The following is a 27968-nucleotide window of genomic DNA, read 5'->3' on the forward strand; positions in this document are numbered from 1 at the left end:
TCAGTTATTCCTATTACTGAGGAAATGCAATATTTCACAACTCTTCTTAAGGAGAGGAATATCTGGATCCTCCAAGGCCACTTCCTCCATTAACATGTGGGTGTGTCCTACTGCTGAGTTCTGTTGCTTTCTATGGAATTGCTCATTCAGGCATTTTCAATACTATATTGAAAATATACTACATTTTCAATACTATATAGAAGACTAGTCTTTATGTGTAGAGTGACTGTTTGGAGGGATTAGGGTCTCGTCTGAAAAGGGAGGTCACCCACCATTGTCCTTCAGCACATTCTTGGCAATTGACAATGGATGAAGAGTGTTCCTCAGGTTAGCCCTTGGGAACTTCACAGGAGTGGGACAGCATCCCCAACATGCATAGGATTCTTGGCATCAATCACTTTTTCAATTTTACAAAAGCTTTCCATGCAGCCTGTGTTGATAGAAAATATCAGTGGAGGGGTAGCCTGAGCAAAAAATAAACCTTGACTTTTTTTTTTCTTTTGGCCATTGAGATTTTAGAACTGCTTGTTAATGCAGCGTGATCTAGTCTATTCACATTAATAATTGTGGCTTGTATTTTCTCTGAGTTAAGTTATTGTCTTGTTTAATATGACAGGATGTCTTTTAGTAGGTGTGCCAGATCCCCTGTACCCAGAAAGAAATAATCGAAAATGGTGGCACTTAGGAGATACCAAGTAGAATTGCAACAGTATTTTATATCTCTTTATTGAGCATCCATCATACCAGGCTCTAGAGATACAGTGGTAAGTGAGACACTATCTCCCCACTGATAGCCCAGAGGAAGAGAGATTTTAAGCATATAAACATATAGATTAGTCTTTTATTACAATTTAGCTAAGTGGTAATTAAAAAATAGATTTCAATTTCTTTTCATTTTTGGCCTCAAGGTGGTCTGATTTTTCATAAATCAAGTCGGGTGTATCTAGAAATTAGGTGATAACTACTTCCACAAGCAAGCACTGAAAGGGTAGTGGCCTAGTCAGTATGGCTAGTTGTATCAGCTTAAGTTGTATCAGCTCTTTGTGGTCAGATTTGGCCATTGTCAACATATATAATAGAATTGAAGTTTTGGGAATAAATGAGGTCACTCACTGTTGAGTGAGACTAATGTTGGGCGAAAAGAAAAGAGAGACAAACAGAAGACTGAGAACCACAATATTTAAAGAATAGATAATGAGGTTCATTCCAAAAGGACTGAGATAGAACTCCTCTGAGAGATAGGAAGAAAGTGATACCATCTGAGTCTCATCTGAGTATTAAACAAGAATGTGATTGTACAGAAACTAAACAAAGAGAGCATTTTCAGGGGTAGGAGGGAGTGGACAGTACTGCCAAGAGTTCTCTGCCAGGAGAACTAAAATGTGCACATTAGATTTAGTAAAAAAGAGAGGTTTTTGGCGACTTTAATAAAAGTAGTTTCAATGGAGTGGTGAAAATAGAGAAAGATCTAGTGGGTTGAGTGGGAATGACTAAGAGTTGGGGAAATGATGATTGTGAGTATAATTGTGAAGAACAGGTATGAGATAAGGTAATGATTGGAAAGAAAGAAATAGGAAGGTTAGTGTTCTAGTTTGCTAGCTGCCAGAATGCAATATACCAGAAATGGAATGGTTTTTAAAAAGGAGAATTTAATGAGTTGCTAGCTTACAGTTCTAAGGCTGAGAAAATGCCCCAGTTAAAACAAGTCTATAGAAATGTCCAATCTAAGGCATCCAGGGAAAGATACCTTGGTTCAAGAAGGCCGATGAAGTTCAGGGTCTCTCTCTCTCAAGTGAGAAGGCACATGGTGAACACAGTCACAGTTTCTCTCTCAGCTGCAAGGGCACATGACGAGCAAGGTGTCATCTGCTAGCTTTCTCTCCTGGCTTCCTGTTTCATGAAGCTCCCTGGGAGGCGTTTTCCTTCTTCATCTCCAAAGGTCACTGGTTGGTGGACTCTGCTTCTTGTGGCTTCTTGTTCTGCTCTGCTCTCTCTGAATCTTTCTCCAAAACGTTTCCTCTTTTATAGGACTCCAATAAACCAACAAAGACCCATCCCAATGGGTGGAGACATGTCATCACCTAATCCCGTTTAACAACCCCTCTTGACTAAATCACATCATCCAGGGAGATGATCTGATTACAGTTTCAAACATACAGTATTGAATAGGGATTATTCTACCTTTATGAAATGGGATTTATATTAAAACATGGCTTTTCTTAGGGGGCATACTTCCTTTCAAACCAGCACAGTTAGATAGGAAAGAAATAGAGATAGGAATAGGTTGAGGTTTTTTTTTTTTTAAGACAAGTAAATCTGAATTCTGATGAGAAGGGGCAGTAGAACAATAGAAATTGAACACAGGAGAGAAGATATTTCATAATGTTGAGTCCCAGAGATAATCAGAGTAGAAGAGACAGGATAAATCTTAGAAGGAAGGACCTCTCTTCTGATAGGAAAGGATGAGAAGATGGTTAGGGAGAAAAGTCTATACATTTGTATCAGAAAAATAAAGGAATTTAAGTCCGGTGGTATGGTAGTCATTAGTGCTGCTTATCAGTTATTTCTGCCTCCTCCTTTGGGGCATTTTGGGATTGCACTTCCCTGCCTTCTCGGAGTGGCCATGAGATTTGTTTTGGTCATTAAGATGTTAGCACAAACTTCTAGGTTGAAACTCTAGAGTAGGATTTGCCTACTTTTTCTCTTTTCAAAAGTAATTAACAGCATTGCAACTAGTGACTGCTCTATCAGCCCAGCTCCTGAGTGAGGACAGAACAGAGCAGACCCAGCTGGTCCACAGTGCATGTATAGCATGAGTACAAATTAAACCTTACTATTTTTTGAGCCACGGAGATTGTAGGATTGCTTGTTAATGCAGCATAACCTACTCTATTAGAACTACACTTGTGGCTTGTATTGTTTATGAGACATCAGGAGGAAAATTCTTGTAAGTTGAGCTCTGAAGTGAAATTATTATTTATTTCAAAGCCAACCTACCCTATCAGTCATACTCTCTGATTTTATCCAATTGTTAAAACCAGAAGAATAACTTGCATGCCCATTTATTTCACTAGCTTATTTTTTTTTTACACAGAAGCAGGAGTGATTTACAGTTGTAACAGTACAAATAGTTTTCTTGAAATATGCAGAGTAGGTATGTTATGTTGAGTAGTTTTTAAAAAGTGAAGGACAAGCAGGGTGCTGATGAAGAATTTTTCATTGCTAAAAGTCTTCTTTAGAATATTTCCTCCCTAAATTAACACAGAATGAAAAAAAAAAGCCTAATGTGGAAAGAGATATAAACTGAGGGATGGACCTGTGACCTCCTGAAGATATCAAGAAGGCTTGCTGATCTACCAAAGGATGAAGATGCTTTAGGAATTTAAGGATACAGAACAAGAAGATGGAAGATCAGATTTTGATTCATTATAAAAATATATGAAAGTTAGTGATTTTATAAAATCTTTTAAATAAATGATTAGTGCCCACTAAAAACAATTTCAGTACATAAAACTGCTGTAATTAATAAAAAAAATTTCTTTTTCAAAAGAGCCTATATAGTTCTGTGCACAAATTTTAGAACATGACTTTTTAATAAGATGCTTTTTGGTTTTTGTTCTAACTTAGTTTACCAGTGATTTTAAAAATTCCTAAATGAAAAGCTTTGCAAGGAAAGGAGAAAAAATTCTTTCACTTTGAACTCAGTCGTCACCCAGTATGTGTTTGGTTGCTCAGATTGTTGAAAACAAATGTAAAGTAGAATAATGCATCTTCTCTTATTCTTCTGATTTCTTACCACAAATAAATTTCTAGGTCAAGATATTGCTCCAGCTTAGGGCCTCAGAGCTACTTTGGGATGAATTTCTGTAGGTGCAGAGGCTGCTTACTAAAGCTATATATTTTTACAATATTCATACAAAATAGTAGTAAGTGAATAAGCTAATGTATCTGAAAGAAATATATTTTATTCCAGTTCATCTGGAAATACCCTAGTAGCTACAAAATTATAGAAAATGATTATGAACCACAGCAGAGAATAGAAATGCCAAGGTCCCCTGCTTGTGTTTCAGTGAGACATTTGGTATTTGGTTAATCCAGCATTTATTTGGTGGAATTCAAAGTTATTAAAAATTGAAATGAATCAAAGCAAAAGAAATGAATCAGAATCCTTTCAGTGGTAAGCAACAGGAAACCCAGCTGAAATGATCTCAGACAATTTTGAAAGTTGTTGGCCCACATACCTGGAACTCCATAGATACTGAGGCTTCAGAATTACCTCAGCCATGTTCTTTTGTAGCTACTTTTCTCCATATGTATGGTCCATCTCCAGGCTTTAAATATGATTGTAGCATCAGTTCCTGGCTTCACAATCACCCATGAAAACATGCAGAGGAAGAAGAAGAAATGCTTGTGCACTACGGTGTGACTCCCTGAATCAACAATAGTAGCTAGGAAAATGGAATATTATATTTGGCTAAGCCATGCAGAACCACCCCTGAATTGAGTCACATATGCTGTTGATGGAAGGGATACCAGAAAGAAAGGAGGAAGGAATGAATGGAGGCTGGACAGTCAGGAAACAACAGTATGCACAATATTAGTTTGTATGGATTGACATAGTCTCTGGTACTTTTTATACCCATTACAAGATTGTTTTGTTTCAAGTTTTACCTTTCATTTTATTTTCAGTCTTCTTTTAATGTTCATGTATGTTTTCTTGCCCATATAGAAAAAATTTACTGTGGTAAAATATATATGACATAAAATTGGTCATTTTTATCATTTGTGTGTATTTGTGTGTATGTGTGTGCTATATGGCAGGGTCACATTTCAAATATGAGTTGAGGAAATGACTCAACTCATTAATTTTCCATGCAACTATCCTGTTATTGCAGCACCATTTGTTGAATTTTTTGTTTGTTTTGCTTGTTTGTTTTTGGGGAAGTACATAGATCGGAAATCGAAACCGATTCTCCCGCATGGTGGGCAAGAATTCTACCACTGAACTACCCTTGTAACCCCCACCCCCCGCCCCGTTTTACCATTTTTAAGTGTGCAATTCAGTGGTATCGATGACATTCACAATGATGTGCAACCATCACCACTATCAATTTCCAAAACTTTTTCATCACCCCAAACAGATACTTTGTATCCTTTAAGCAATGATTCTGCATTCCTTCCTCCCTGCTTGAAAGTTTTGTTATAAGGCATTTAAGTGTTATTCTAGCAGCTGAATTCTGATAGTCAAGTGAGTGATATAATTGGGGTCATGAGAGGCCATTTTATATAAATGTACCTAATTGTATTTCAAGGAAAACATTTCTTACTCCTCTCTCCATCTCTAAAGAAGGTTTCAAAGTGCTCAGTTATCTGCTGCAAAGGGAAGTTCCAAAAGCAGTTAACGAACTTTTAGTGTCTGCACTGCAGAATATTCAATTATTGGAAATCATCACATTACTCCAAAACTCTCAGCTCTCTAGCTCTATCATGAAAGGTATCTCCCCATTGGTCACTTTGTCTCTACTGATATTGGTCTTTATCTGCTTACAGACCTTCCAGCACATCACTGTGAAAAGGGAGGACTGTGGAAAATGCAGTGCAACCCATCCTACCCTCTGGCAACCATTTTTAGTGCTTTTTCTTATGGGGATCAATGAATTTAAATCATCAGAAAAACAAGTGTCTTGTATTTTATTTGAAATATAATCTTGTCAGCTTATGATTTTTCTCACTTTTTCTACAAACCAGGAGGTGGTATTTATACTTCATTTGGAGTGCCAGACCGGTCTCTGGCATGGGTGGGAAGTCCATGTGGAGCAGAAACCTCTTGATCACTGCTTTACATCTTCTCAGCCTTACCTCTGTTTCCAGCCATACTGGAAGTCCATACATACTTTCGTCTTCCTTATGTTGCCAGTGCCTCATCTCAAGCATGAGTTGTATGTCTCTTTCTGCTTTTGAGCTGCTCTTCGGGATACCTATGATAGCCCGCTTGTCACTCATATATATGTGGGGCAGTTAATGTCTCATGAGACAAATCTCAACCAATAGGGCTGGGATGTAATGGATAAATGCTTCCTTATCTTCTGTCTCTGGTGAACAGTTTAAAGATTCATTCTGACCAACTACTTGAAGGTCCCTACAGGACTGCCTACTGTGTTGGCCAACTCAATAAAGCATTCTTTTTTATTTTTTAAAAGATTTTAAAGCATTGAGGTTTATGCATATGAGGTATATATGCAGAAAAGTTCACAAATATTAAATGTACAGCTTTATGAATTTTTACATATATGTATCATTCATGCAGACACCATGCAGATCAAGATATGGGACATTTGAGAACCCCCAAAAAGCCACCTTCTGCCTCTTCTGTTTTTGAATTTCATATAAATAGATTCATACTGAGTATGTTCTTTGGGACCTGACTTCTTGTCCTCATTTTGTCTATGATTTATCTATGTTGTTGTAGGTATTAGTGGCTGGTTCTTTCTCGTTGTCATGTAATATTCCATATCTGACCATTTGCTAGGCATTCTCATATTGGCTTTTCTTATTTCCTGTTTTGATCTTCCTGGGTCCTCACTCCTGTTTCCTGGGATCATCCCTAGTAAGTTATCTGTACCCAGTTCTCCTTTCCTCCCCATTTTCCTCTTCCAGGATCCCAGAGCTAAACGTTGTGCTTAGTAATCTGGTAAACTCACCAGAGTGTAAAGGTTTTGCCTGGGGAAAACATAACTGTGAGTTAGGAGATCAGAATTCTCACTTAGCTTTGCTCCTTACTTATGTTTCACTCTGGTGAGGCTGCTTTCACTCAGGGTCTCAAGTTTCCTCAAGTATAAAATACAAGGATCTCAGAGATATGTTCCAATAAGGGATCTTCTAGGAAAAACAGTGCTCAAAGCAAGAAAATAAGTGGTAAAATTTCATGTACAAGACAACAGGGTGGGGGTGCCAATATTTTTAAATAGAGATATTCCAGGTGCCCTAAAACCTCACCACCTGAATGGTTGTGTACTTTGTGGCTTCTGCTGAGCCAAATGAGATTCATCTGCTGCAAAGCAGTCACCGGATGGAGGAATCAGCACTTTGGTGTAAGGGGCAGCTGGAAGGAGGCAAAGATTCTGGAATAGGAGAATTTAGTGTGGCTGATCTTATTTCATTTCTCCTCTTTCCTCAGAATAACTGAAATTATGGACTACTTCTGAGATGATTGCTGAGGCAAAAAATATCCAAGATAAGGCATAGATTTTATGAGGGTGGCTGACAGAATTGAGATTATTTCACCTTCTCCTATATTCTGTGATATTTATTTCACATTAGATCAACTAAACTCTTTCTAAAAAACTATTATAAATTGCACAGCCATTAATTGATTTCTTATTTCACTTGTGGGTGTCACTGAGGCTTGCCCTTACTCAATGACATTGTTTCCATGGTCACTGTATTATTTAGAGTTCACTAGAGAAAAAGAATCAACAGGGAACACTCGCGAATATAAAATTCATAAAAGTGTCCCATGTGACCACAGGAACGCAGAGTCCAAAATCCGCAGGGCAGGCTGTGAAGCCGACGATTCCGATGGAGGGTCTGGATGAACTCCACAGGAGAGGCTCGCCAGCTGAAGCAGGAAGAGAGCCTGTCTCGTCTGAATCCTCTTTAAAAGGCTTCCAGTGATTAGATTGAGCATCACTCATTGCAGAAGACACTCCCCTTGGCTGATTACAAATGGAATCAGCTGTGGATGCAGCAGACGTGATCATGATCTAGTTCTATGAAATGTCCTCATTGCAACAGACAGGCCAGCACCTGCCCAACCAGACAAACAGGTACCATCACTTGGCCAAGTTGACGCATGAACCTGACTATGACAGTCACTAATTCATTTTAAATGTTAAGAAAAATGAAGAGTAGAAAAGATCAATTAGAAATATATAACTCCAATTAATATATGTTTGAGATGATAGATGTGAAATACAATTTTTCAAAAATGAACAAAACCATCTAATAATTGTGGCTAGATACTGGTGGATGATGCACATACTGGTGTGAAAAAAAATTTATCTTCTGTTGCACATATCCTTTGACCACATCACAGTTTAGACTTTTATGTAAGTAAGCATGCAAGAAGATATAATGCTTAATCAGACCTTAATTAATTGTGTGTTCTCTAGATCCCTCCTGCGTCCCTTCTCTTATTTGACTTTCATTTCATTCTTCATATACATTTCTATCATAAGAAAAAGAAGAGTTAAAATTAAAATGATTTTATTTTGCTTCTCCACAGCTTTCTGCTTGAAGGCACAGCACATTCATTCATGATATGAGATCTTATTTATAAAGATGTACTGAGCATATGCCAAGCACTGGCACATACTTAGATACTACAGATATAAGATGAATGGTTTTTGACTGCAAGGAGCTCACAGTCTAGTGGTAATATAGGCAAGTTAGCAAATAATTGCCACTGGGTGAAAGAAACCATTTAAAGTTGTTTTATCTGTATTTGCAACTCTTTTACTTTAATTGGATTACAAGGAAGTGATAGAAATTCCAAAATATTTGGAGGTAATTAAGGTTATTAATTTTGAAATATAAACTTCTTTCATTACTGGAATGAAATTATTTTAAGGTATTACAATTCAAAGGAAGGAAAAAAACTGGATTTGTGTATGGGATTTCATTTACATCTCTTCATCTGATGGTTTCTTCAGTATTACGGACTTTAATACCACTTAACTCAAAATCATCAGAAGAGTCTTCCAATATAGAAAATGTTGTTTTCCCAAATAGGCTGCCTAGAAAGGGCATGACCTTGGCTGAGGTGGGTCCCTGCAGGTGAGGCAGATATGGTGAAGGGATCTTGCTGTCCCACTTACTGAGCCTTTGGTAACATCAAAATGAATGATGAAGCTCTTTTTTTTTAATGAAATTTTATTGAGATATATTCACATACTATATAGTCATCCAAAGTGTACTATCAGTGGTTCAAAGTATCATCATATATTTGTGCATTCATCACCACAATCAATTTTTGAACATTTTCAACTCCAAAAATATAAGAATAAAAATAAAAATTAAAAAGAATGTCTAAAACATCCTCTAACCCTTAAGTCCCTATTATTTATTTTTTGTCCTTATTTTTTCACTCATCTGTCCATACACTGGGAAAAGTGAGTGTCAGCCACAAGGTTTTCACAATTATACAGTCGTACTGTAAAAGCTATACAGCTATACAATTGTCTTCAAGAATCAAGGCTACTGGATAACAATTTAACAGTTTCAGATATTTCGTTGTAGCTATTCTAATCACTGAAAACTAAAAAAGGATATCTATATAATACAGAAGAATAACCTCCAGAATGATGTCTCAACTCTATTTGAAATCTCTTAGCCACTGAAATTTTATTTTGTTTCATTTATTTTCCCCCTTTTGGTCAAGAAGGCTTTCTCAAACCCATGATGACAGCTCCAGGCTCATCCTCTGAAGTCATGCCACATGTTGCCAGGGAGATTTACACCCACATAGGGAGGAGGGCAGTGAGTTTACCTGCAGAGTTGACTTAGAGAGAAAGAGAGAGACCACATCTGAGCAACAAAAGAGGTTCCCTGGGGGTGACTATTAGGTATAATTAAAGTAGATTTAGTTTCTCCTTTGCTGGAATGAGTTTCATAAGGGCAAATGCCAAGATTGAGGGCTTGGCCTATTAAATTGGTAGTCACCAATGCTTGCAAAAATATCAGGAGTTTCCCAGGTAGGGAGTTTAATATTTCGACATTTTTCCCCAGTCCCTCAAGGGGGCTTTGCAAATACTTTTTTATTCACTGCCCAAATTACTCTGATATGTATCAGGGCATCGCACTAAACAACCTGTACAGACCAAAAGGTACTCACTCCCTACTCAAGATTCCATGTAATTGTGGTGCTTGAATAAACTGACCATGCAAGTTAAATTAGATAGGTGTGCAACAGAAAACATAAATTTTGCACCAAATGAACATCTTTTCCTTTGGTCTCATACAGAAGTTGAAATTTTGAACTGTCAGTATCATCCTGAACCCTGTATTCTGATTTACCCTAGTCCTAGCCAGATCTGCTTCATTCATATCTCTAATTGAAGTCTGGTATCTTTTTCAGGTTTTTAAACACTTGCTATATGGGATGATGCTGACTTTCATAACTGCAGAACTCTAGCTCTGAGTCTCAGGTGTCACACAGATACCTGAAATTCCAGGGAATGACCAGGTTATACACACAGAGTATAGCATCTCAAAAATTAGAAATAACCATTACATCTCAGGAATAGATGTGACTGCTGTAAGAGCTTACAATCTAGGAATCTTTACAATAAGCCTTCCCTATGCTTTTGGATTCAATTCTAGGAGTTTGTACATTATAGTTAGTCCATATTAGTGAGGCATTATAATGTCTTTCTTTTTGTTTCTGGAATATTTCACTCAACATACTATCCTCAAGGCCCATCCCCTAGTTGCATGCCTCACAACTTCATTCCTTTTTATGTACATATTCCATCGTAAATATAAACCACAGTTCGCCCTTCCGTTCATCAGTTGATGTATGCTTAGGCCATGTCCATTAGTCACAGGTTGTGACTAATGCTGCCATAATCACCAGTATGCAAATGTCCATTTGTGTCCCTGTTTTCAGATCTTCCAAGTATATACCTAATATCAAGGTTGTAGGATCGTATGGCAACCCTATATACTTAGCCTCCTGTGGAACCACTACCTAACCCTCCAAAAGGGCTGCACCATTCTACTTCTGTACTGACAGTGAATAGGTACATTGCTTTCTCAATATTTTATCCGCATTTGCATCTTTCTGTTTATTTTTGAAACAGTTTTATTCACACACCATACAATCCATCCTAAGTAAACAATCAGTGGTTCCTGATAAATTCACAAAGTTATGCATTCACCACCACAATCTGTATGAGGTCATTTCCATTTCTTCCATAAAGAAAAGGAAGAGGAAGAAAAAGAAGAATAAAAAAATAAAGAAAAAAGAAAAAACTCATACATATCATATCCCTTACCTCTCTTGCTCATTGACCCCTAGTATTTCAATCTACTCAATTTATTTTAATCTTTGCTCCCCCTATGATTTATTTTTTTCCATATTTTTATACTCATCAGTCCATATCCTAGATAAAAGGCGCATCAGACTCAAGGTGTTCACAATCACGTGGTCACATTGTAAATGTTATATCTTCATACAATCATCTTCAAGAAACAAGGCTATGGGAACACAGCTCTACAGTTTCAGGTACTTCCCTTTAGCCACTCAAATTCACCATACACTGAAAAGGGATATCTATATAATGCGTAAGAATAGCCTCCAGGATAACCTCTTGACTCTGAAATCTCTCAGCCACTGACACTTCATTTTTTCTCATTTGTCTTTTCCACTTTTGGTCAAGAAGGTTTTTTCAATCCTTTGATGCCAAGTCCCGTCTCATCCAGTGATTTCTGTCCCATGTTGCCAGGGAGATTTACACCCTTGGGAGTCATGTCCCACATAGGGAGGGGAGGGCATAGGTTCACTTGCCATGTCGGCTTAGAGAGGCCACATCTGAGTCATCAAAAGAGATTCTCTGGGGATGACTCTTAGGCTTAATTTTAAGTAGGCTTAGCCTTTCCTTTGCAGGAATAAATTTCATAGGGGCAAACCCCAAGGCCTATTTATTTGTTTGTCTCCATTGCTTGTGAGGGTGTCAGAAATTCTCCAAATGGGGAAGTTGACTCTTTCCCCCTTTTTCCCCATTCCCTTAAGGGGACCCTGCAAATACTTCTATAAAGAAGTGAATAATCACTGTCCAAATCACTCTGGGATTTATTGGGGCATCACACTAATCTGGACAAACCAACAAAATCTCATGCCCTGTTCAAGAGTCCCTGTATTTATGGGTGTTCAATTGAACTAACCATACAAGTTAAATTAGGAAATGTACTACCCAAAATATAAATGTTGCACCAAATAAACATCTTTCCCTTTAGTCTCATACAGAAGTTGAAGTTTTAAGAGATGGATGATATCATCCTTTGCCAGTCTTCTGCTATACCTTAGTCCTATCCAGATCGGTTTTATTCATATCTCTACTCTATGTCTGATCACTTTTTCAACTTTTTAAACAGTTCTTGTATGGGGTACTACTAACTTTCATAGCTTCAGAGTTCTGACTCTGCATCTCAGGTGTCACATAAACACCTTAAGTTTCTGAGAAAGACCAGGTTATATACAAACAGCTCAGTATCTCAGAATTTAGAATGAACAATTACACCTCCTGAGTATATGTGACTGCTTTTAGAGCTTATAATCCAGGACCCTTTACAGTAAGCTCTGACCTGATAACCCATACTCTCAACTTTAGTTCACTGAATTTTTATATTATAGTTAACCCATATCATTAAGGCACAATAATATTTGTCTTTTTGTTCCTGACATTTCATTTAATATACAGCTCTTAAGTTTCGTTCATCTAGTTCCATGCCTCACAACTTCATTCCTTCTTGCAGCAGTGGCTCAGTAGTCTATTGTATATATACACCGTAGTTTCCCCTTCCATTCCTCTGTTATTGTACCCCTAGACCACCTCCATTCATTAAGGATCAGGATTACTGCCGCTATCAACACCAGTGTGCAAATATCCATTCGTGTTTCCACACTTGGTTCCTCCAGGTATATACTGAGCAACGAGTTTTCAGGATCATATGGCAACGAGTTTTCAGGATCATATGCCCTCCAAGGGGCTGCACCTCTCATTTCTCCACCGACATTAATAGGTACATCTCTTTCTCTGCATTTTCTCTAGCACTTGTTTCTCTCTGACCATTTTTAAATAGTTTTATTCAAACTTATTCACACATCAAACAATCCAGCCTAAATGTATAGACATGCTTTCACCACAATACTCTATCTGAAGACATTTCCTTTTCTTCCACAAATAATCCATACCCTTTACCTAATGCCCCTTTTCATATGTTTTTAAGCCATTTGTATTTCTTCTTTGGAAAAGTGTCTCTCCATGTCTTTTGCCCATTTTTAAATTGTGTTATTTGCGTTTTTGTTGTTGACTTGTAAGATCTCATTATATATTCTAGATATAACTGATATAAAACCCTTATCTGATATTGCATAAGCTGCATTTTTATTTCTCTTTTAAAGTCCTTTAATGCTCAAAAGTGTTAAGTTTTGAGGAGATCCCATTTATCTATTTCTTCTTTCATTGCTCACACTTTGGGTGAAAGGCCCAGGAAACCACTTCCTACCATAAGATCATTAAGATATTTCCGTACATTTTCCTCTAAAAATTTTATGGTCTTGGCTCTAATATTTATGTCTTTTATTAATTTTTAAAAAAATTTATTTAATTTATTAAACATACCAACATACAAACACAAATATTCTTACCATGTGATCATTCCATTCTACATATATAATCAGTTATTCACAATATAATCACATAGTTTTATATTCATCATCATGATCTTTGATTAATTTTAAGTTAATTTTTGTATAAGGCATAAGATAGGAGTCCTCTTTCATTCCTTTGGGTATGGATATCCAGTTCTCCAAGCACCATTTGTTGAAGAGGCTGCTCCATTCCAGTTGAGTTGACTTGAGTGTCTTATCAGAGATCAATTGTCTACAGATGAAAGGTATCATTTTTGAGCACACAATTCATTTCCATTGGTCTATATTTATTTTTATGCAAGTATCAAGGTGTTTTGTCCGCTGTAGCTTTAAAGTCATGTAGTGTGAGACATCCCATTTCATTTTTCTTTATCAAGATATTTTTAGCTATTTGGGACACCCTGCCCTTCCAAATAAATTTTATTATCTTTTTTTCTATTTCTGCAAAGTAGGTTATTGGGATTTTAATTGGTATTGCATTCAATTTATAAATCAATTTGAGTAGAATTCTCATCTTAACTATATTTAGTTTTCTAACTCATGACTACAGTATATTCTTCCCTTTGTAGGTCTTCTTTGGTTTCTTTTTTTTTCTTCTTCTAGATTTCTTTTAGCAATGTTTTGTAGTTTTCTGTGTTTAGGTCTTTTGTGGCTGTATTAATTTGTTAAATTCTGCTGGAATGAAATATACCGGAATTGGAAAGGCTTTTAAAAATGGAATTTATTAAGTTACAAGTTTACAGTTTAAGACCAGAAAAATGTCCAAATTAAGGCATCCAGGAAAAGATACCTTGACTCAACAAAGGCTGATGCCTGTCACATGGGAAGACATGTGGCTGACAGCTGTTGGTCCTTGTTCCTGTTCTGTTGCTTCCAGCTTCTGATGCCAGTGATTTCCTCTCTAAGCATCTGTGGGCCTACGTTATCTCCTCTGGCATGCAATTCTGGGTTCTGGCTTGCTTAACATCTCATGGGAATGCACATGAGATATTTATATCTAGATATAAAACCCTTATCTGATATTGCATAAGCTGCATTTTTACTTTTCTTTTAAAGTCCTTTAATGCTCAAATGTGTTCAATTTTGAGGAGATCCCATTTATCTATTTCTTCTTTAATTGCTCACACTTTGGGTGAAAGGCCCAGGAAACCACTTCCTACCATAAGATCATTAAGATATTTCCGTACATTTTCCTCTAAAAGTTTTATGGTCTTGGCTCTAATGTTTATGTTATGTCTGGGTCTCATGTTGGCCCTGTTGGCTCTGTTGTTTCTGTTCTCCAAGCATCTGCATCTAAGTCTTCTCCAACATGTTTCTCTTTTTAAAGGACTCCTTATAAAGGACTCCAGTAAACTAATCAAAACCCACTTTGAATGGATGGAGTCCCATCTCCATCTAATCAAAAGGCCACACCTACAATTGAGTGTGTCACATCTCCATGGAAGTAATTCAAAATTTCCCACCCTAAACAGTATGTCTGGCCCCACATGATTGGATCAGGATTTAAACATGACTTTTCTGGGATACATAATAGTTCCAAACTGGCATAATGGCCTTGGTTAAATTTATTCCTAAATATTTTATTCCTTTGGCTGCATTGTATTATTGGAATTTTTTTCTTATTTCCTCCTGAGATTGCTCATTACTAGTGTATAAAAACACTACTGATTTTTGCATGCTTATCATGTACCCAACCACTTTGCTGTACTCATTTATTAGCTCTAGTAGCTTTGCTATAGATTTTTTTTTTGGATTTTCTCCACATAGGATCATGTCATCTGCAAACAGTGAAAGTTTTACTTCCTTTCCAGTTTGGGTGCCTTTTATTTCTTTTTCTTGCCTACTTGCTCTAGCTAGAAGTTCCAGCACAATGTTGAGTAACAATGGTCACAGTTGGCATACTTATCTTGTTCCTGATCTTAAAGGGGAAGCTTTCAGTCTTTTCCCATTGAGTATGATGTTAGCTGTGGGTTTTTCATATATTCCCTTTATCATCTTGAGGAAGTTCCCACTATTTCTTACTTCAAAATGTTTCACCATGAAAGGATGTTGAATTTTGTTAAATGCCTTTTCTGCATCAATTGAGATGATCATGTAATTTTTCTTTGATTTATTGATGTGGTATATCATATTAATTGATTCTCTTTTGTTGAACCAGCCTTACCTACCTTGAATAAAACCCACTTGGTTATGTTGTATAATTCTGTAATATGCTGCTGGATTCATTTTGCAAATATTTTGTTGAGGATTTTTGCATCTATATTCATTAAAGTGATTAGTCTGTAATTTTCTTTTCTTGTAGTATATTTGTCTAGCTTTGTTATTAGGTTGATGTTGACTTCATGGTTTAGGTAGATTTCCCTCCTTTTCAATTTTTTTTGAAGAGTTTAAGCAGGATTGGCACTAATTCTCTCTTGAATGCTTGGTAGAATTTGCATGTGAAGCCATCTGATCCTAGACTTTTCATTTTTGGGAGTTTTTGATGACTGATTCAATCTCTTTGCTTGTGATTGGTTTGTTGAGGTCATCTATTTCATCTCAAGTCAATGTTAGTTGTTCATGTTTTTCTAGGAAGTTGTCCATTTTGTCTGTGTTGTTGTCTGGTTTAATAGCATATTGTTGCTCATAGTATCCTCTCATTTTTTCTGATTTTGTTTTTTGCTCTCTCTCTCTTTGTCAGTCTAGGTGAGGGTCCATTGATTTTATTAATTTCCTCAAAGAACCAATTTCTGATTTTGTTGACTATCTCTGGTTTTCATATTCTCAATTTCATTTATTTCTGCTCTAATCTTTGTTTCATTTATTTCTGCTCTAATCTTTGTTTGTTATTTATTTCCTTCTGTTCACTTTCAGGTTAGTTTCCTGTTCTTTTTCTAGTTCCTTCAGGTGAAAGTTAATTCCTAGATATTTGCTCTTTCTTCTTCTTCTTCTTTCCTCCCCCTCCTCCTCCTCCTCACCCTCCCCTCCCCCCTCCTCCTTTAGTAATACGTTTAGCAGTCCTTATTTGAGATAAAGAATAACCAATATATTCTACTGTATTTGCTAATAAACAATTATGTTATCTGGTTGAGGAATAGGGTGGGACTGTAAGGAGTAATAATAGTTTAGTAAACATTTACTGTTTATCAGGCCCTTTACCTGTATCTTAGTGAATCCTCACAACAGCACTATAAAGGAGACACCATTATTAGCTATGTAACACAGAAGGGAACTGAGACTTAAGTACTTTGTCCAAAACACTAAACTAGGAGTTATGGAGCCAGGATTTTAATGCCAATCTTTTTGATTCATAGAATTTTCTCAATCTGTATTGCTTCTCATTGAAATAACAAGGGAAATGTAAATCAAGAAATGACAGGCTACCACAGATTGATCAAGAAAAAAAAAACTTAATTGTTAAGGTCAATCTAGGTGCTAACATTCAAAAAAATACCTGTTTCCTTCAGATTTCTGTCAGACAGAGAGTATCGAAAGTGTATAGCTCAATCTGTTGAAGATCTTAATATAACTGAAGAAAGGAAAAATAATGGAGATTTAAAGTCCATGTTTTAATATCATTTGTGCATATTAGTTCCTATATGAAAATGAGCTCTACTCACACATTTATTGGTTATGTGTTGTTCGTTTATTAATTCTCATGGCTAAATGTAACCTAGCATTTGTAAATAAATTACTGCTTTTCTGAAAACAGGATATCACTATTTCAGAATGCTTTCTGATGTGTTTTCTTCCTGGTATCCTACCTGCCTGTCTGCCATATTGCACACTTGGTAGTATGTGGCAGCATTGTTAGTTAACTTTTAGTGACCAGGTTGAGAAATGTCATACTACTCTTCAAAAGTATAAAAGGAAAATAAAAAGAGTGTTTGCATGTGGAATTTCTGCTTGAAGTCTCAAAGTGTGAGAGTTTAGGACAGAATCTTTACATGCATTTATCAGTACAGATGTGGAACCTGAAGATTATGGCTGGTACTATTTAACCTTTAGTTTCAGCTTCATATCTAGATTTTTAAAAATTTCCTTTCAGAGCTGCTAACAGAGGAGGAGAAAAGAGTAAAGTATTTAAAAAATTAGATTTTAGATATGGATTTGTTTAGTTTAAGATGAATCAGACATGTGCTATTCTTTCACTCTTACCCCAAAGGATGCACTTTTCAGAGGTAACCTATGCTAATGGTTCATAAATATCGTTCTAAACTTTTTCTAAGCAAAAACGAGCACATATACATATAGGCTTGTTAGTTTCTTTTTATTACCAAAATGGAATCATATTGTGCATTTGGAACTTATCTGTTTAATTAAAGCAGTAGTATTGAAATTATTCTGTGTTAGTACACATAGCTCAATCTTATCCCTTTTAATTATTACATTGTATTATATGTATATGGGTTTGCAATAATTTATTTAGCCTTTTGAGCATAATTCAAGTTATTTCCAGTTTGGCTATTGGAAGCAAAGCTAAAGTGAGCATCCTTCTACTTTGAGCACTGGTGTAAATGGTTTTTAGGGTAGGTTTCTATAAGCTAATGTATTGGGTGAATGTATTGGGTGAATGTATGTACATTTAAATTTTTTATAAATATTCCCCAAATCTTCTCTAAAATATTATCCTAATTGTTTGCTTTTGAAATGTGTTTAAGAAAATCTGATTTTACCACATTTTCACCACCTGGGCATTATTAATTTTGAAAAATGTTTCCAGTGGGATAGGATGAATGTTTAAAGATACATTTACATTACTATTAATGAGGCTAAAACATCTTTTCAGATGCTTCTTGGCCATTTGTGTTTCTACTGTGAGCTTTTTTTTTTTAATGGGCAGGCACCGGAAATTGAACCCGGGTCCTCTGGCATGGCAGGCAAGTGTCCTTGCCTGCTGGGCCACCGTGGCCCGCCCTCTACTGTGAGTTATTGGTTTATATCTTTTCTTCATATTTCTTTTGGATAATTATCTTTTTCTTATGGATATATGAAAGTTTTTTTGGGAAAAGTGCATGGACCAGGAATCGAACCCAGGTATCCTACATGGCAAGTGAGAATTCTACCATTGAACTATCCTTGCACCTCCTATGAAAGTATTTTATACACTTATATTTATCAGTAAAAAATGCAGGCCTTTTTTTCCAATCTATCCATTGAAGAATGTTTTATTCAATCCCTTTTATTCCCTCAGTCCATTCTCTCATGAACATCTTTAAGTAGTAAAAGAATCAAATGTTAAGCAGGTGGACTAAGAAGGTTTTATATATATATATATAACCCATATGTTGTGCAACTAATTTTTGTCTAAGCAAGTTGATTGTGTCTAATACCAAACTAGCTGGTCTGCTTGGTTAATTTAGTAAAATGTGAGATAATTATCACAATGTCTCACACTGTTTACTTAACTAGATTGCGAACTTCTGAATTTAGAGGCATTGTTCTTTTTATATTACTATCAGTTAGCAAAGTGCACATAGCTGGCTCTCAATAAGGATAGATAAATAAATTAAAAAAAGAAAACCAGAAAGCTAGTGGTCTTTTGTTAAAAAAGCATAGCAATTCATTCATTTAATGTTTTTAAAAACTTAGTAGCTGATACCATACTCGTATAGCCAATATGATGTTCTAGGCCTATGTTAATTCTTAGGTGGTTGCAGTTTTGCTGTGTTTTTTTAGCCAGTTTCAATTATTTTTCCATGATTTGTGATATAAATTTGTAAATCATCTAAACATACCTGACTATTTTTCTATGAGAAACTCACATTAATTTTGTAATTGTCATTTAAAACCATCATGATTTAAATGTAAACATCCATATGGAATTCAAGGCAATTTATTACCAAATGGACAGACCTCTTTCATTGACCTATTTCATTTCTCTTGAGAAAACCCTTGGTGTAGAGAAACAGTCATTCATTTGCCTGAGAAATGTCACTAAGGCATGATCACACCAGGGAAAGACTTCAAATTCCTTAGAAAATAGGCAATTTTGTTACCTCAGCATCCATTTTTTTTAATTCTTTCCATGTCATGAGCCATGACACATTTTTAAGAGGCCCTTGATCCTCTAAACTATTGGTTGGCAGCTTTTGCCTTTCTTTTAGAAAGGGCAGCAGCAATAGCCTATAGTAAATCAACTTGATTGATGAAAATTAAGAAAAGTCGGTGGTTTAACCGTTATCCACTCCAGAAGTAAACTTAGCAAGGCAAGTCTGTACTATTATGCCTGTGGCATTTAGCTTAATTCATGAATGCCTGCAAGTGTCATTCATTTTATCCAAAAATGTTTATTGAGAATCTATTACATGCCAAGTGGTAGGATAGGTCCTGGGGGTTGAAGACTATTAAGACATAATACTGCTTTCCATAGTCTCAAAGTCTAGAGTAATATCTGTGCTATTATTTTCATTAATGGTAAATAATAGTTTCAAATCAGTTTCAAGAATAGAAACAGATGCAGCTTAGGATATGGCCATTTATTGCTCACCAACAGGACAGGGCTATTGCACTTCTATTGCAACAGGACAGTGCTGTATAGGAAGATCTGAAATTGGATTGAACCATGGGAGTGGGACAGATGCTTAGAGGACATATACCATTACATATGCTTACAGTGGAAGATGCTGGGAGGAAATCTAACCTAAAAAGCAAAATGATAACCAGAATTTCTGTCAGAAAGTAGGCAGACAGTCCTTTCTGGAGGCTCCAACAGAATAAATAGGTGGGAATGTACAGTGAGATTATTTGACATCAGTAGTCTCAGATGTCCAGGAAGGCAGGCAGGCAAGTGGTCAGCAGCAAAGAAATTTGCCAGCATATCTTGAAGAGGATGAGGCACAGTTACACAGTCGGAATGTAGAGGAGAGTTTAATCTGGGGTATGTGGAGTAGGTGGGAAAAGAGTGGAAAGAGTGTGGCAGGTCAGGTAGTTGCTGTCTATTTGCAAGACAGAAAACTGGTTAAACCTGGTCAGACCTCTAGGGGAGGCTGTGGCTCTTTTCTGTTCTTGTATCCCTCTACCTTCCCTAGCACTCCAGGTTTCCATATCCAGGTACTTCACATTTAAGGAGGAGTGCTGTCAGGGTAGATCAAATTCAAGGGCCCTTATTAGATTATGGAACTAGAGGTTAGAACATGCAAAGGTTTAAAGACAGAACACAGATGGGCATGGATTTTCTTGTTTCTTCCTTCTAGAATGATTAGACCTGGGACTCCTTCAAAGAAGCCATGGCCATTTTTTCCCTCTCTCTTCAGATGCTTTTTCTTTTCCTTTGGACCTGGACATAGTTCTTACTTGGGAACTGTACTCCCAATTCCTTTTCCCTACTGCTTCACAATCAGCCATAGGGGAAGGTGCTTTAGTTTGTTAAAGTGACTGCAATGTAATATGCCAGAAACGGAATGGCTTTTAAAAAGGGAAATTTATTAAGTTGCAAGTTTACAGTTCTAAGGCAGTGAAAATATCCCAACTGAGGCATTCAGGAAAAGATAATTTGATTCAAGAAAGGCTGATTGGGGCCAGAACATCAGCTGGAAAGGTACATGGTGATATCTGCTAGTTTTCTCTTCTCATTTCATAAGACCTCCAGAGGCATTTTCCTTCTGCATCTCCAAAGGTCTCTGGCTGTTTGAGCTCTGTCAGTACTAAGCTTTTTCCAAAATGAGTCCCTCTTAAAGGGCTCTAGTTGGCAACTCCACCCTGAATGGGTGGAGACATATCTCCATGGAAACCATCTCATCAAAAGTTACCACCCACAATTGGGTGGGTTGCATCTCCATGGAAATAATAAAAAAAGATCCCACCCAGCAATATTGAATGAGGATTAAAGAGCATGGCTTTTTTGGGGTACATGACAATTTTAAACTGGCACAAGAGGCATGGGGTGGGGGGTGGGGTATGTGTTCCCTGTGACTTTCTTGTTCTTTTTCATCTTCATCAGTGGTCTATGGACTCTGGGTTGGCATTTTCTATCTTTGGAGGGGCACAGGGTCAGAAACTGGGGAGGAAGCAACCTGTCTCATGCTTTGTTTCTGTGTCTTCCAGGCCAACTTGGCTCAGAACAAAGAACTCATAAGGTCGAGTCTGGCACCTCCCCATCCCCACTGTCACTGGGGTATGAGTTCAGAAATATGCCTCATAAAATGTACTGATATCTCCTCTTTAGGTGCCTTAACAGGAGGAAAGTCTGCCCAAGGACAGTATTCAGGTATTCCCAAGTCCTTAATCAAATACCATCGTATTTTCAATTCTTTTTTTTATAATTTTTATTAATTAAAAAATTAACTAACACAACATTTAGAAATCATTCCATTCTACATATACAATCAGTAATTCCCAGTATCATCACATAGATGCATATTCATCATTTTTAGTACGTTTGCATCAATTTAGAAAAAGAAATAAAAAGACAACAGAAAAAGAAATAAAACGATAATAGAGAGAAAGAAATAAAAAAAAAACAACTATACCTCACATGCAGCTTCATTCAGTGTTTTAACATAATTACATTACAATTAGGTAGTATTGTGCTGTCCATTTCTGAGTTTTTGTATCCAGTCCTGTTGCACAGTCCGTATCCCTTCAGCTCCAATTACCCATTATCTTACCCTATTTCTATCTCGTGATGGTCTCTGTTACCAATGACATATTCCAAGTTTATTCTCTAATGTCGGTTCACATCAGTGGGACCATACAGTATTTGTCCTTTAGTTTTTGGCTAGACTCACTCAGCATAATGTTCTCTAGGTCCATCCATGTTATTACATGCTTCATAAGTTTATCCTGTCTTAAAGCTGCATAATATTCCATCGTATGTATATACCACAGTTTGTTTAGCCACTTGTCTGTTGATGGACATTTTGGCTGTTTCCATCTCTTTGCAATTGTAAATAATGCTGCTATAAACATTGGTGTACAAATGTCCGTTTGTGTCTTTGCCCTTAAGTCCTCTGAGTAGATACCTAGCAATGGTATTGCTGGGTCATATGGCAATTCTATATTCAGTTTTTTGAGGAACCGCCAAACTGCCTTCCACAGTGGTTGCACCATTTGACATTCCCACCAACAGTGGATAAGTGTGCCTCTTTCTCCACATCCTCTCCAGTGCTTGTCATTTTCTGTTTTGTTGATAATGGCCATTCTGGTGAGTGTGAGATGGTATCTCATTGTGGTTTTGATTTGCATTTCTCTAATGGCCAGGGACATTGAGCATCTCTTCATGTGCCTTTTGGCCATTTGTATTTCCTCTTCTGATAGGTGTCTGTTCAAGTCTTTTTCCCATTTTGTAATTGGGTTGGCTGTCTTTTTGTTGTTGAGTTGAACAATCTCTATAAATTCTGGATACTAGACCTTTATCTGATCTGTCGTTTCCAAATATTGTCTCCCATTGTGTAGGCTGTCTTTCTACTTTCTTGATGAAGTTCTTTGATGCACAAAAGTGTTTAATTTTGAGGAGCTCTCATTTCTTTCTTTCTTTCTTCAGTGCTCTTGCTTTAGGTTTAAGGTCCATAAAACTGCCTCCAATTGTAAGATTCATAAGATATCTCCCTACATTTTCCTCTAACTGTTTTATGGTCTTAGACCTAATGTTTAGATCTTTGATCCATTTTGAGTTAACTTTTGTATAGGGTGTGAGATACGGGTCCTCTTTCATTCTTTTGCATATGGATATCCAGTTCTCTAGGCACCATTTATTGAAGAAACTGTTCTGTCCCAGGTGAGTTGGCTTGACTGCCTTATCAAAGATCAACTGTCCATAGATGATAGGGTCTATATCTGAGCACTCTATTCGATTCCATTTGTCAATATATCTATCTTTATGCCAATACCATGCTGTTTTGACCACTGTGGCTTCATACTATGCCTTAAAGTCAGGCAGCGTGAGACCTCCAGCTTCGTTTTTTTTCCTCAAGATACTTTTAGCAATTCGGGGCACCCTGCCCTTCCAGATAAATTTGCTTATTGGTTTTTCTATTTCTGAAAAATAAGTTGTTGGGATTTTGATTGGTATTGTGTTGAATCTGTAAATCAATTTAGGTAGAATTGACATCTTAACTATTTTTAGTCTTGCAATCCATGAACACGGTATGCCCTTCCATCTATTTAGGTCTTCTGTGATTTCTTTTAACAGTTTTTTGTAGTTTTCTTTGTATAGGCCTTTTGTCTCTTTAGTTAAATTTATTCCTAAGTATTTTATTCTTTTAGTTGCAATTGTAAATGGAATTCGTTTCTTGATTGCCCCCTCAGATTGTTCATTACTAGTGCATAGAAACACTACAGATTTTTGAATGTTGATCTTGTAACCTGCTACTTTGCTTTACTCATTTATTAGCTCTAGTAGTTTTGCTGTGGATTTTTCAGGGTTTTCGACGTATAGTATCATATCATCTGCAAACAGTGATAGTTTTACTTCTTCCTTTCCAATTTTGATGCCATTTCTTTTCCTTGTCTAATTGCTCTGGCTAGAACTTCCAACACGATGTTGAATAACAGTGGTGATAATGGACATGCTTGTCTTGTTCCTGATCTTAGGGGGAAAGTTTTCAATTTTTCCCCATTGAGGATGATATTAGCTGTGGGTTTTTCATATATTCCCTTTATCATTTTAAGGAAGTTCCCTTGTATTCCTATCCTTTGAAGTGTTTTCAACAGGAAAGGATGTTGAATCTTGTCAAATGCCTTCCCTGCATCAATTGAGATGATCATGTGATTTTTCTGCTTTGATTTGTTGATATGGTGTATTACATTAATTGATTTTCTTATGTTGAACCATCCTTGCATACCTGGGATGAATCCTACTTGGTCATGATGTATAATTCTTTTAATGTGTTGCTGGATTCGATTTGCTAGAATTTTGTTGAAGATTTTTGCATCTATATTTATTAGAGAGATTGGTCTGTAGTTTTCTTTTTTTGTAATATCTTTGCCTGGTTTTGGTATGAGGGTGATGTTGGCTTCATAGAATGAATTAGGTAGCTTTCCCTCCACTTCAATTTTTTTGAAGAGTTTGAGCAGGGTTGGTACTAATTCTTTCTGGAATGTTTGGTAGAATTCACATGTGAAGCCCTCTGGTCCTGGACTTTTCTTTTTGGGAAGCTTTTGAATGACTGATTCAATTTCTTTACTTGTGATTGGTTTGTTGAGGTCATCTATTTCTTCTTGAGTCAAAGTTAGTTGTTCATGCCTTTCTAGGAACCTGCCCATTTCATCTACATTGTTGTATTTATTAGCATAAAGTTGTTCATAGTATCCTGTTATTACCTCCTTTATTTCTGTGAGGTCAGTAGTTATGTCTCCTCTTCCATTTCTGATCTTATTTATTTGCATCCTCTCTCTTCTTCTTTTTGTCAATCTTGCTAAGGGCCCATCAATCTTGTTGATTTTCTCATAGAACCAACTTCTGGTCTTATTGATTTTCTCTGTTGTTTTCATGTTCTCAATTTCATTTATTTCTGCTCTAATCTTTGTTATTTCTTTCCTTTTGCTTGCTTTGGGGTTAGTTTGCTGTTCTTTCTCCAGTTCTTCCAAGTGGACAGTTAATTCCCGAATTTTTGCCCTTTCTTCTTTTTTGATATAGGCATTTAGGGCAATAAATTTCCCTCTTAGCACTGCCTTTGCTGCGTCCCATAGGTTTTGATATGTTGTGTTTTCATTTTCATTTGCCTCGAGATATTTACTAATTTCTCTTGTAATTTCTTCCTTGACCCACAGGTTGTTTAAGAGTGTGTTGTTGAGCCTCCACGTATTTGCGAATTTTCTGGCACTCTGCCTATTATTGATTTCCAACTTCATTCCTTTATGATCTGAGAAAGTGTTGTGTATGATTTCAATCTTTTTAAATTTGTTGAGACTTGCTTTATGACCCAGCATATGGTCTATCTTTGAGAATGATCTATGAGCACTTGAGAAAAATGTGTATCCTGCTGTTGTGGGGTGTAATGTCCTATAAATGTCTGTTAAGTCTAGTTCATTTATTGTAATATTCAAATTCTCTGTTTCTTTATTGATCCTCTGTCTAGATGTTCTGTCCATTGATGAGAGTAGGGAATTGAAGTCTCCAACTAATATGGTAGATGTGTCTATTTCCCTTTTCAGTATTTGCAGTGTATTCCTCATGTATTTTGGAGCATTCTGATTCGGTGCGTAAATATTTATGATTGTTATGTCTTCTTGTTTAATTGTTCCTTTTATTAGTAGATAGTATCCTTCTTTGTCTCTTTTAACTGTTTTACATTTGAAGTCTAATTTGTTGGCTATTAGTGTAGCTACTCCTGCTCTTTTCTGGTTGTTATTTGAATGAAGTATCTTTTCCCAACCTTTCACTTTCAACCTATGTTTATCTTTGGGTCTAAGATGTGTTTCCTGTAGACAGCATATAGAAGGATCCTGTTTTTTAATCCATTCTGCCAGTCTATGTTTTTTGATTGGGGAATTCAGTCCATTAACATTTAGTGTTATTACTGTTTGGGTAATACTTTCCTCTGCCATTTTGCCTTTTGTATTATATGTATCGTATCTAATTTTCCTTCTTTCTACACTCTTCTCCACACCTCTCTCTTCTGTCTTTTTGTATCTGACTCTAGTGCTCCCTTTAGTATTTCTTGCAGAGCTGGCCTCTTGGTCACAAGTTCTCTCAGTGACTTTTTGTCTGAAAATGTTTTAATTTTTCCCTCATTTTTGAAGGACAATTTTGCTGGATATAGAATTCTTGGTTGGCAGTTTTTCTCTTTTAGTAATTTAAGTATATCATCCCACTGTCTTCTTGCCTCCATGATTTCTGCTGAGTAATCTTCAGATAGTCTTATTGGGTTTCACTTGTATGTGATGGATTATTTTTCTCTTGCTTCTTTCAAGATCCTCTCTTTCTCTTTGACCTCTGACATTCTAACTAGTTAAGTATCTTGGAGAACGCTTATTTGGATCTATTCTCTTTGGGGTGCGCTGAACTTCTTGAATCTGTAATTTTAGGTCTTTCATAAGAGTTGGGAAATTTTCAATGATAATTTCTTCCATTAGTTTTTCTCCTCCTTTTCCCTTCTCTTCTCCTTCTGGGATACCCACAACACATATATTTGTGCGCTTCATATTATCATTCAATTCCCTGAGCCCCTGCTCAAATTTTCCCATTCTTTTCCCTATAGTTTCTGTTTCTTTTTGGATTTCAGATGTTCCATCCTCCAGTTCATTAATTCTAACCTCTGTCTCTTTAAATCTACAATTGTAGGTTTCCATTGTTTTTTTATCTCTTCTACTGTATCTTTCATTCCCATAATTTCTGTGATTTGTTTTTTCAGAGTTTCCATTTCTTCTTTTTGTTCATCCCTTGCCTTCTTCATGTCCTCCCTCAATTTATTGATTCGGTTTTTGAAGAGGTTTTCCATTTCTGATCGTATATTCAGAATTAGTTGTCTCAGCTCCTGTATCTCATTTGAACTATTGGTTTGTTCCTTTGACTGGGCCATATCTTCAATTTTCCTGGTGTGATTTGTTATTTTTTTGCTTGCATCTGGACATTTAATCAGATTTCCCTGAGTGTGAGACTCAGCAATTTGAAAGACTTTCCTGTGAAGTCTCTGGGTTCTGTTTTTCTTATCCTGCCCAGTATGTGGCGCTTGTCTGTCTGCAAAAGATGTTGTGGCTCCTTTAACTTTGGAAGGCTCTCCCTTCTGTGTGCTGGTGGAGACAGAGGAAAGATTGTAGGCTTGTTTTAATGGCTTCAAATTGTGAAGTCCTGGGATCTGAATTCCTTGAGAGAGGAATTCCACCTGAGTTGCGTTTCACCCCTCCCGTGGGGAAGGTTCAGGTGGTAGAGAGCCCTGAAAGCAGCCTGTTTCTGCCTTTGGGGCAGTTGCAACCTGTGTAATCCCGGTGCTGAGTCCAGAGGCGACCAAGCCTCCGTAGAAACAGCCGCAGAAGGCTCTGTTTCACCCCCTTTCCTCTTTTTCAGTTAGCCCAATAGGCGACTTCTGCCTTGATCAGTTTCCCCTGAGCTAGGGGCCTATTTTTAGCAGTCAGAATTTGTTTAGTAATTCCACTATTGGTGTTTGGTTGGACTCAGTCCCTGCTACTGTTGGAGACTCTTTCCTTTCCCTCCGGGAAGCCGCCTGTGGGGGAGAGGCGCCGGTTGCCGGCCGCCGTGGCTTGGGGAACTCACTGATCCGAGCCTCACAGCTGGACTGGGAAGCCGCCTGTGGGGGAGGGGCGCCGGTCACCGGCCGCCGCGCCTTGGGGCACTCACTGATCTGAGACTCGCAGCCGGTCCAGGAAGCCGCCCGTGAGGGAGGGGCGCCAGCTGCGGCCCGGGGAAGCGCATGCCACTGGGGGAACTCACCGCTGCGGAGTCTTGCAGCTGGTCCAGCCAGTCCAGACTGGGGTACGCTGTGTGTCTGGTTTCTGTCGTGGCTCTGGGAGCTGTTCTGTACTGTTTCTGGTTATTTAGTAGTTGTTTTGGAGGAGGAACTAAGACGCGTACACCTTACTAAGCCGCCATCTTGGCCCCTCCCGCCCATATTTTCAATTCTTAACAGCACCCCTCTTATTTCTAACTGAACAAAAA

The 27968-nt window shown here is 37.1% G+C and overlaps 1 protein-coding gene across 34 annotated transcripts in view; it reads left to right on the top strand.

Moving 5' to 3' along the window:
- The window catches only part of LOC143642826 (uncharacterized), a 432404-nt gene that overhangs the window by 42424 nt on the left and 362012 nt on the right, over positions 1-27968 (top strand). For 13 of the 34 annotated variants that reach the window (XR_013156181.1, XR_013156055.1, XR_013156153.1 and 10 more), the window contains exon 1: positions 21351-21620. The exons of 19 other annotated variants lie outside the window; for them this stretch is intronic. Coding sequence is in view for 5 of the 15 variants with exons in the window: in XM_077112064.1 (XP_076968179.1) it covers positions 21434-21620 (187 nt within the window). In the remaining 10 variants the exon portion in view is untranslated. 2 more of the 34 variants (XR_013156469.1, XR_013156409.1) reach the window with 2 other exon arrangements.

The sequence above is a fragment of the Tamandua tetradactyla genome, chromosome 1, assembly GCF_023851605.1.
Source record: "Tamandua tetradactyla isolate mTamTet1 chromosome 1, mTamTet1.pri, whole genome shotgun sequence".
Lineage (NCBI taxonomy): Eukaryota > Metazoa > Chordata > Mammalia > Pilosa > Myrmecophagidae > Tamandua > Tamandua tetradactyla.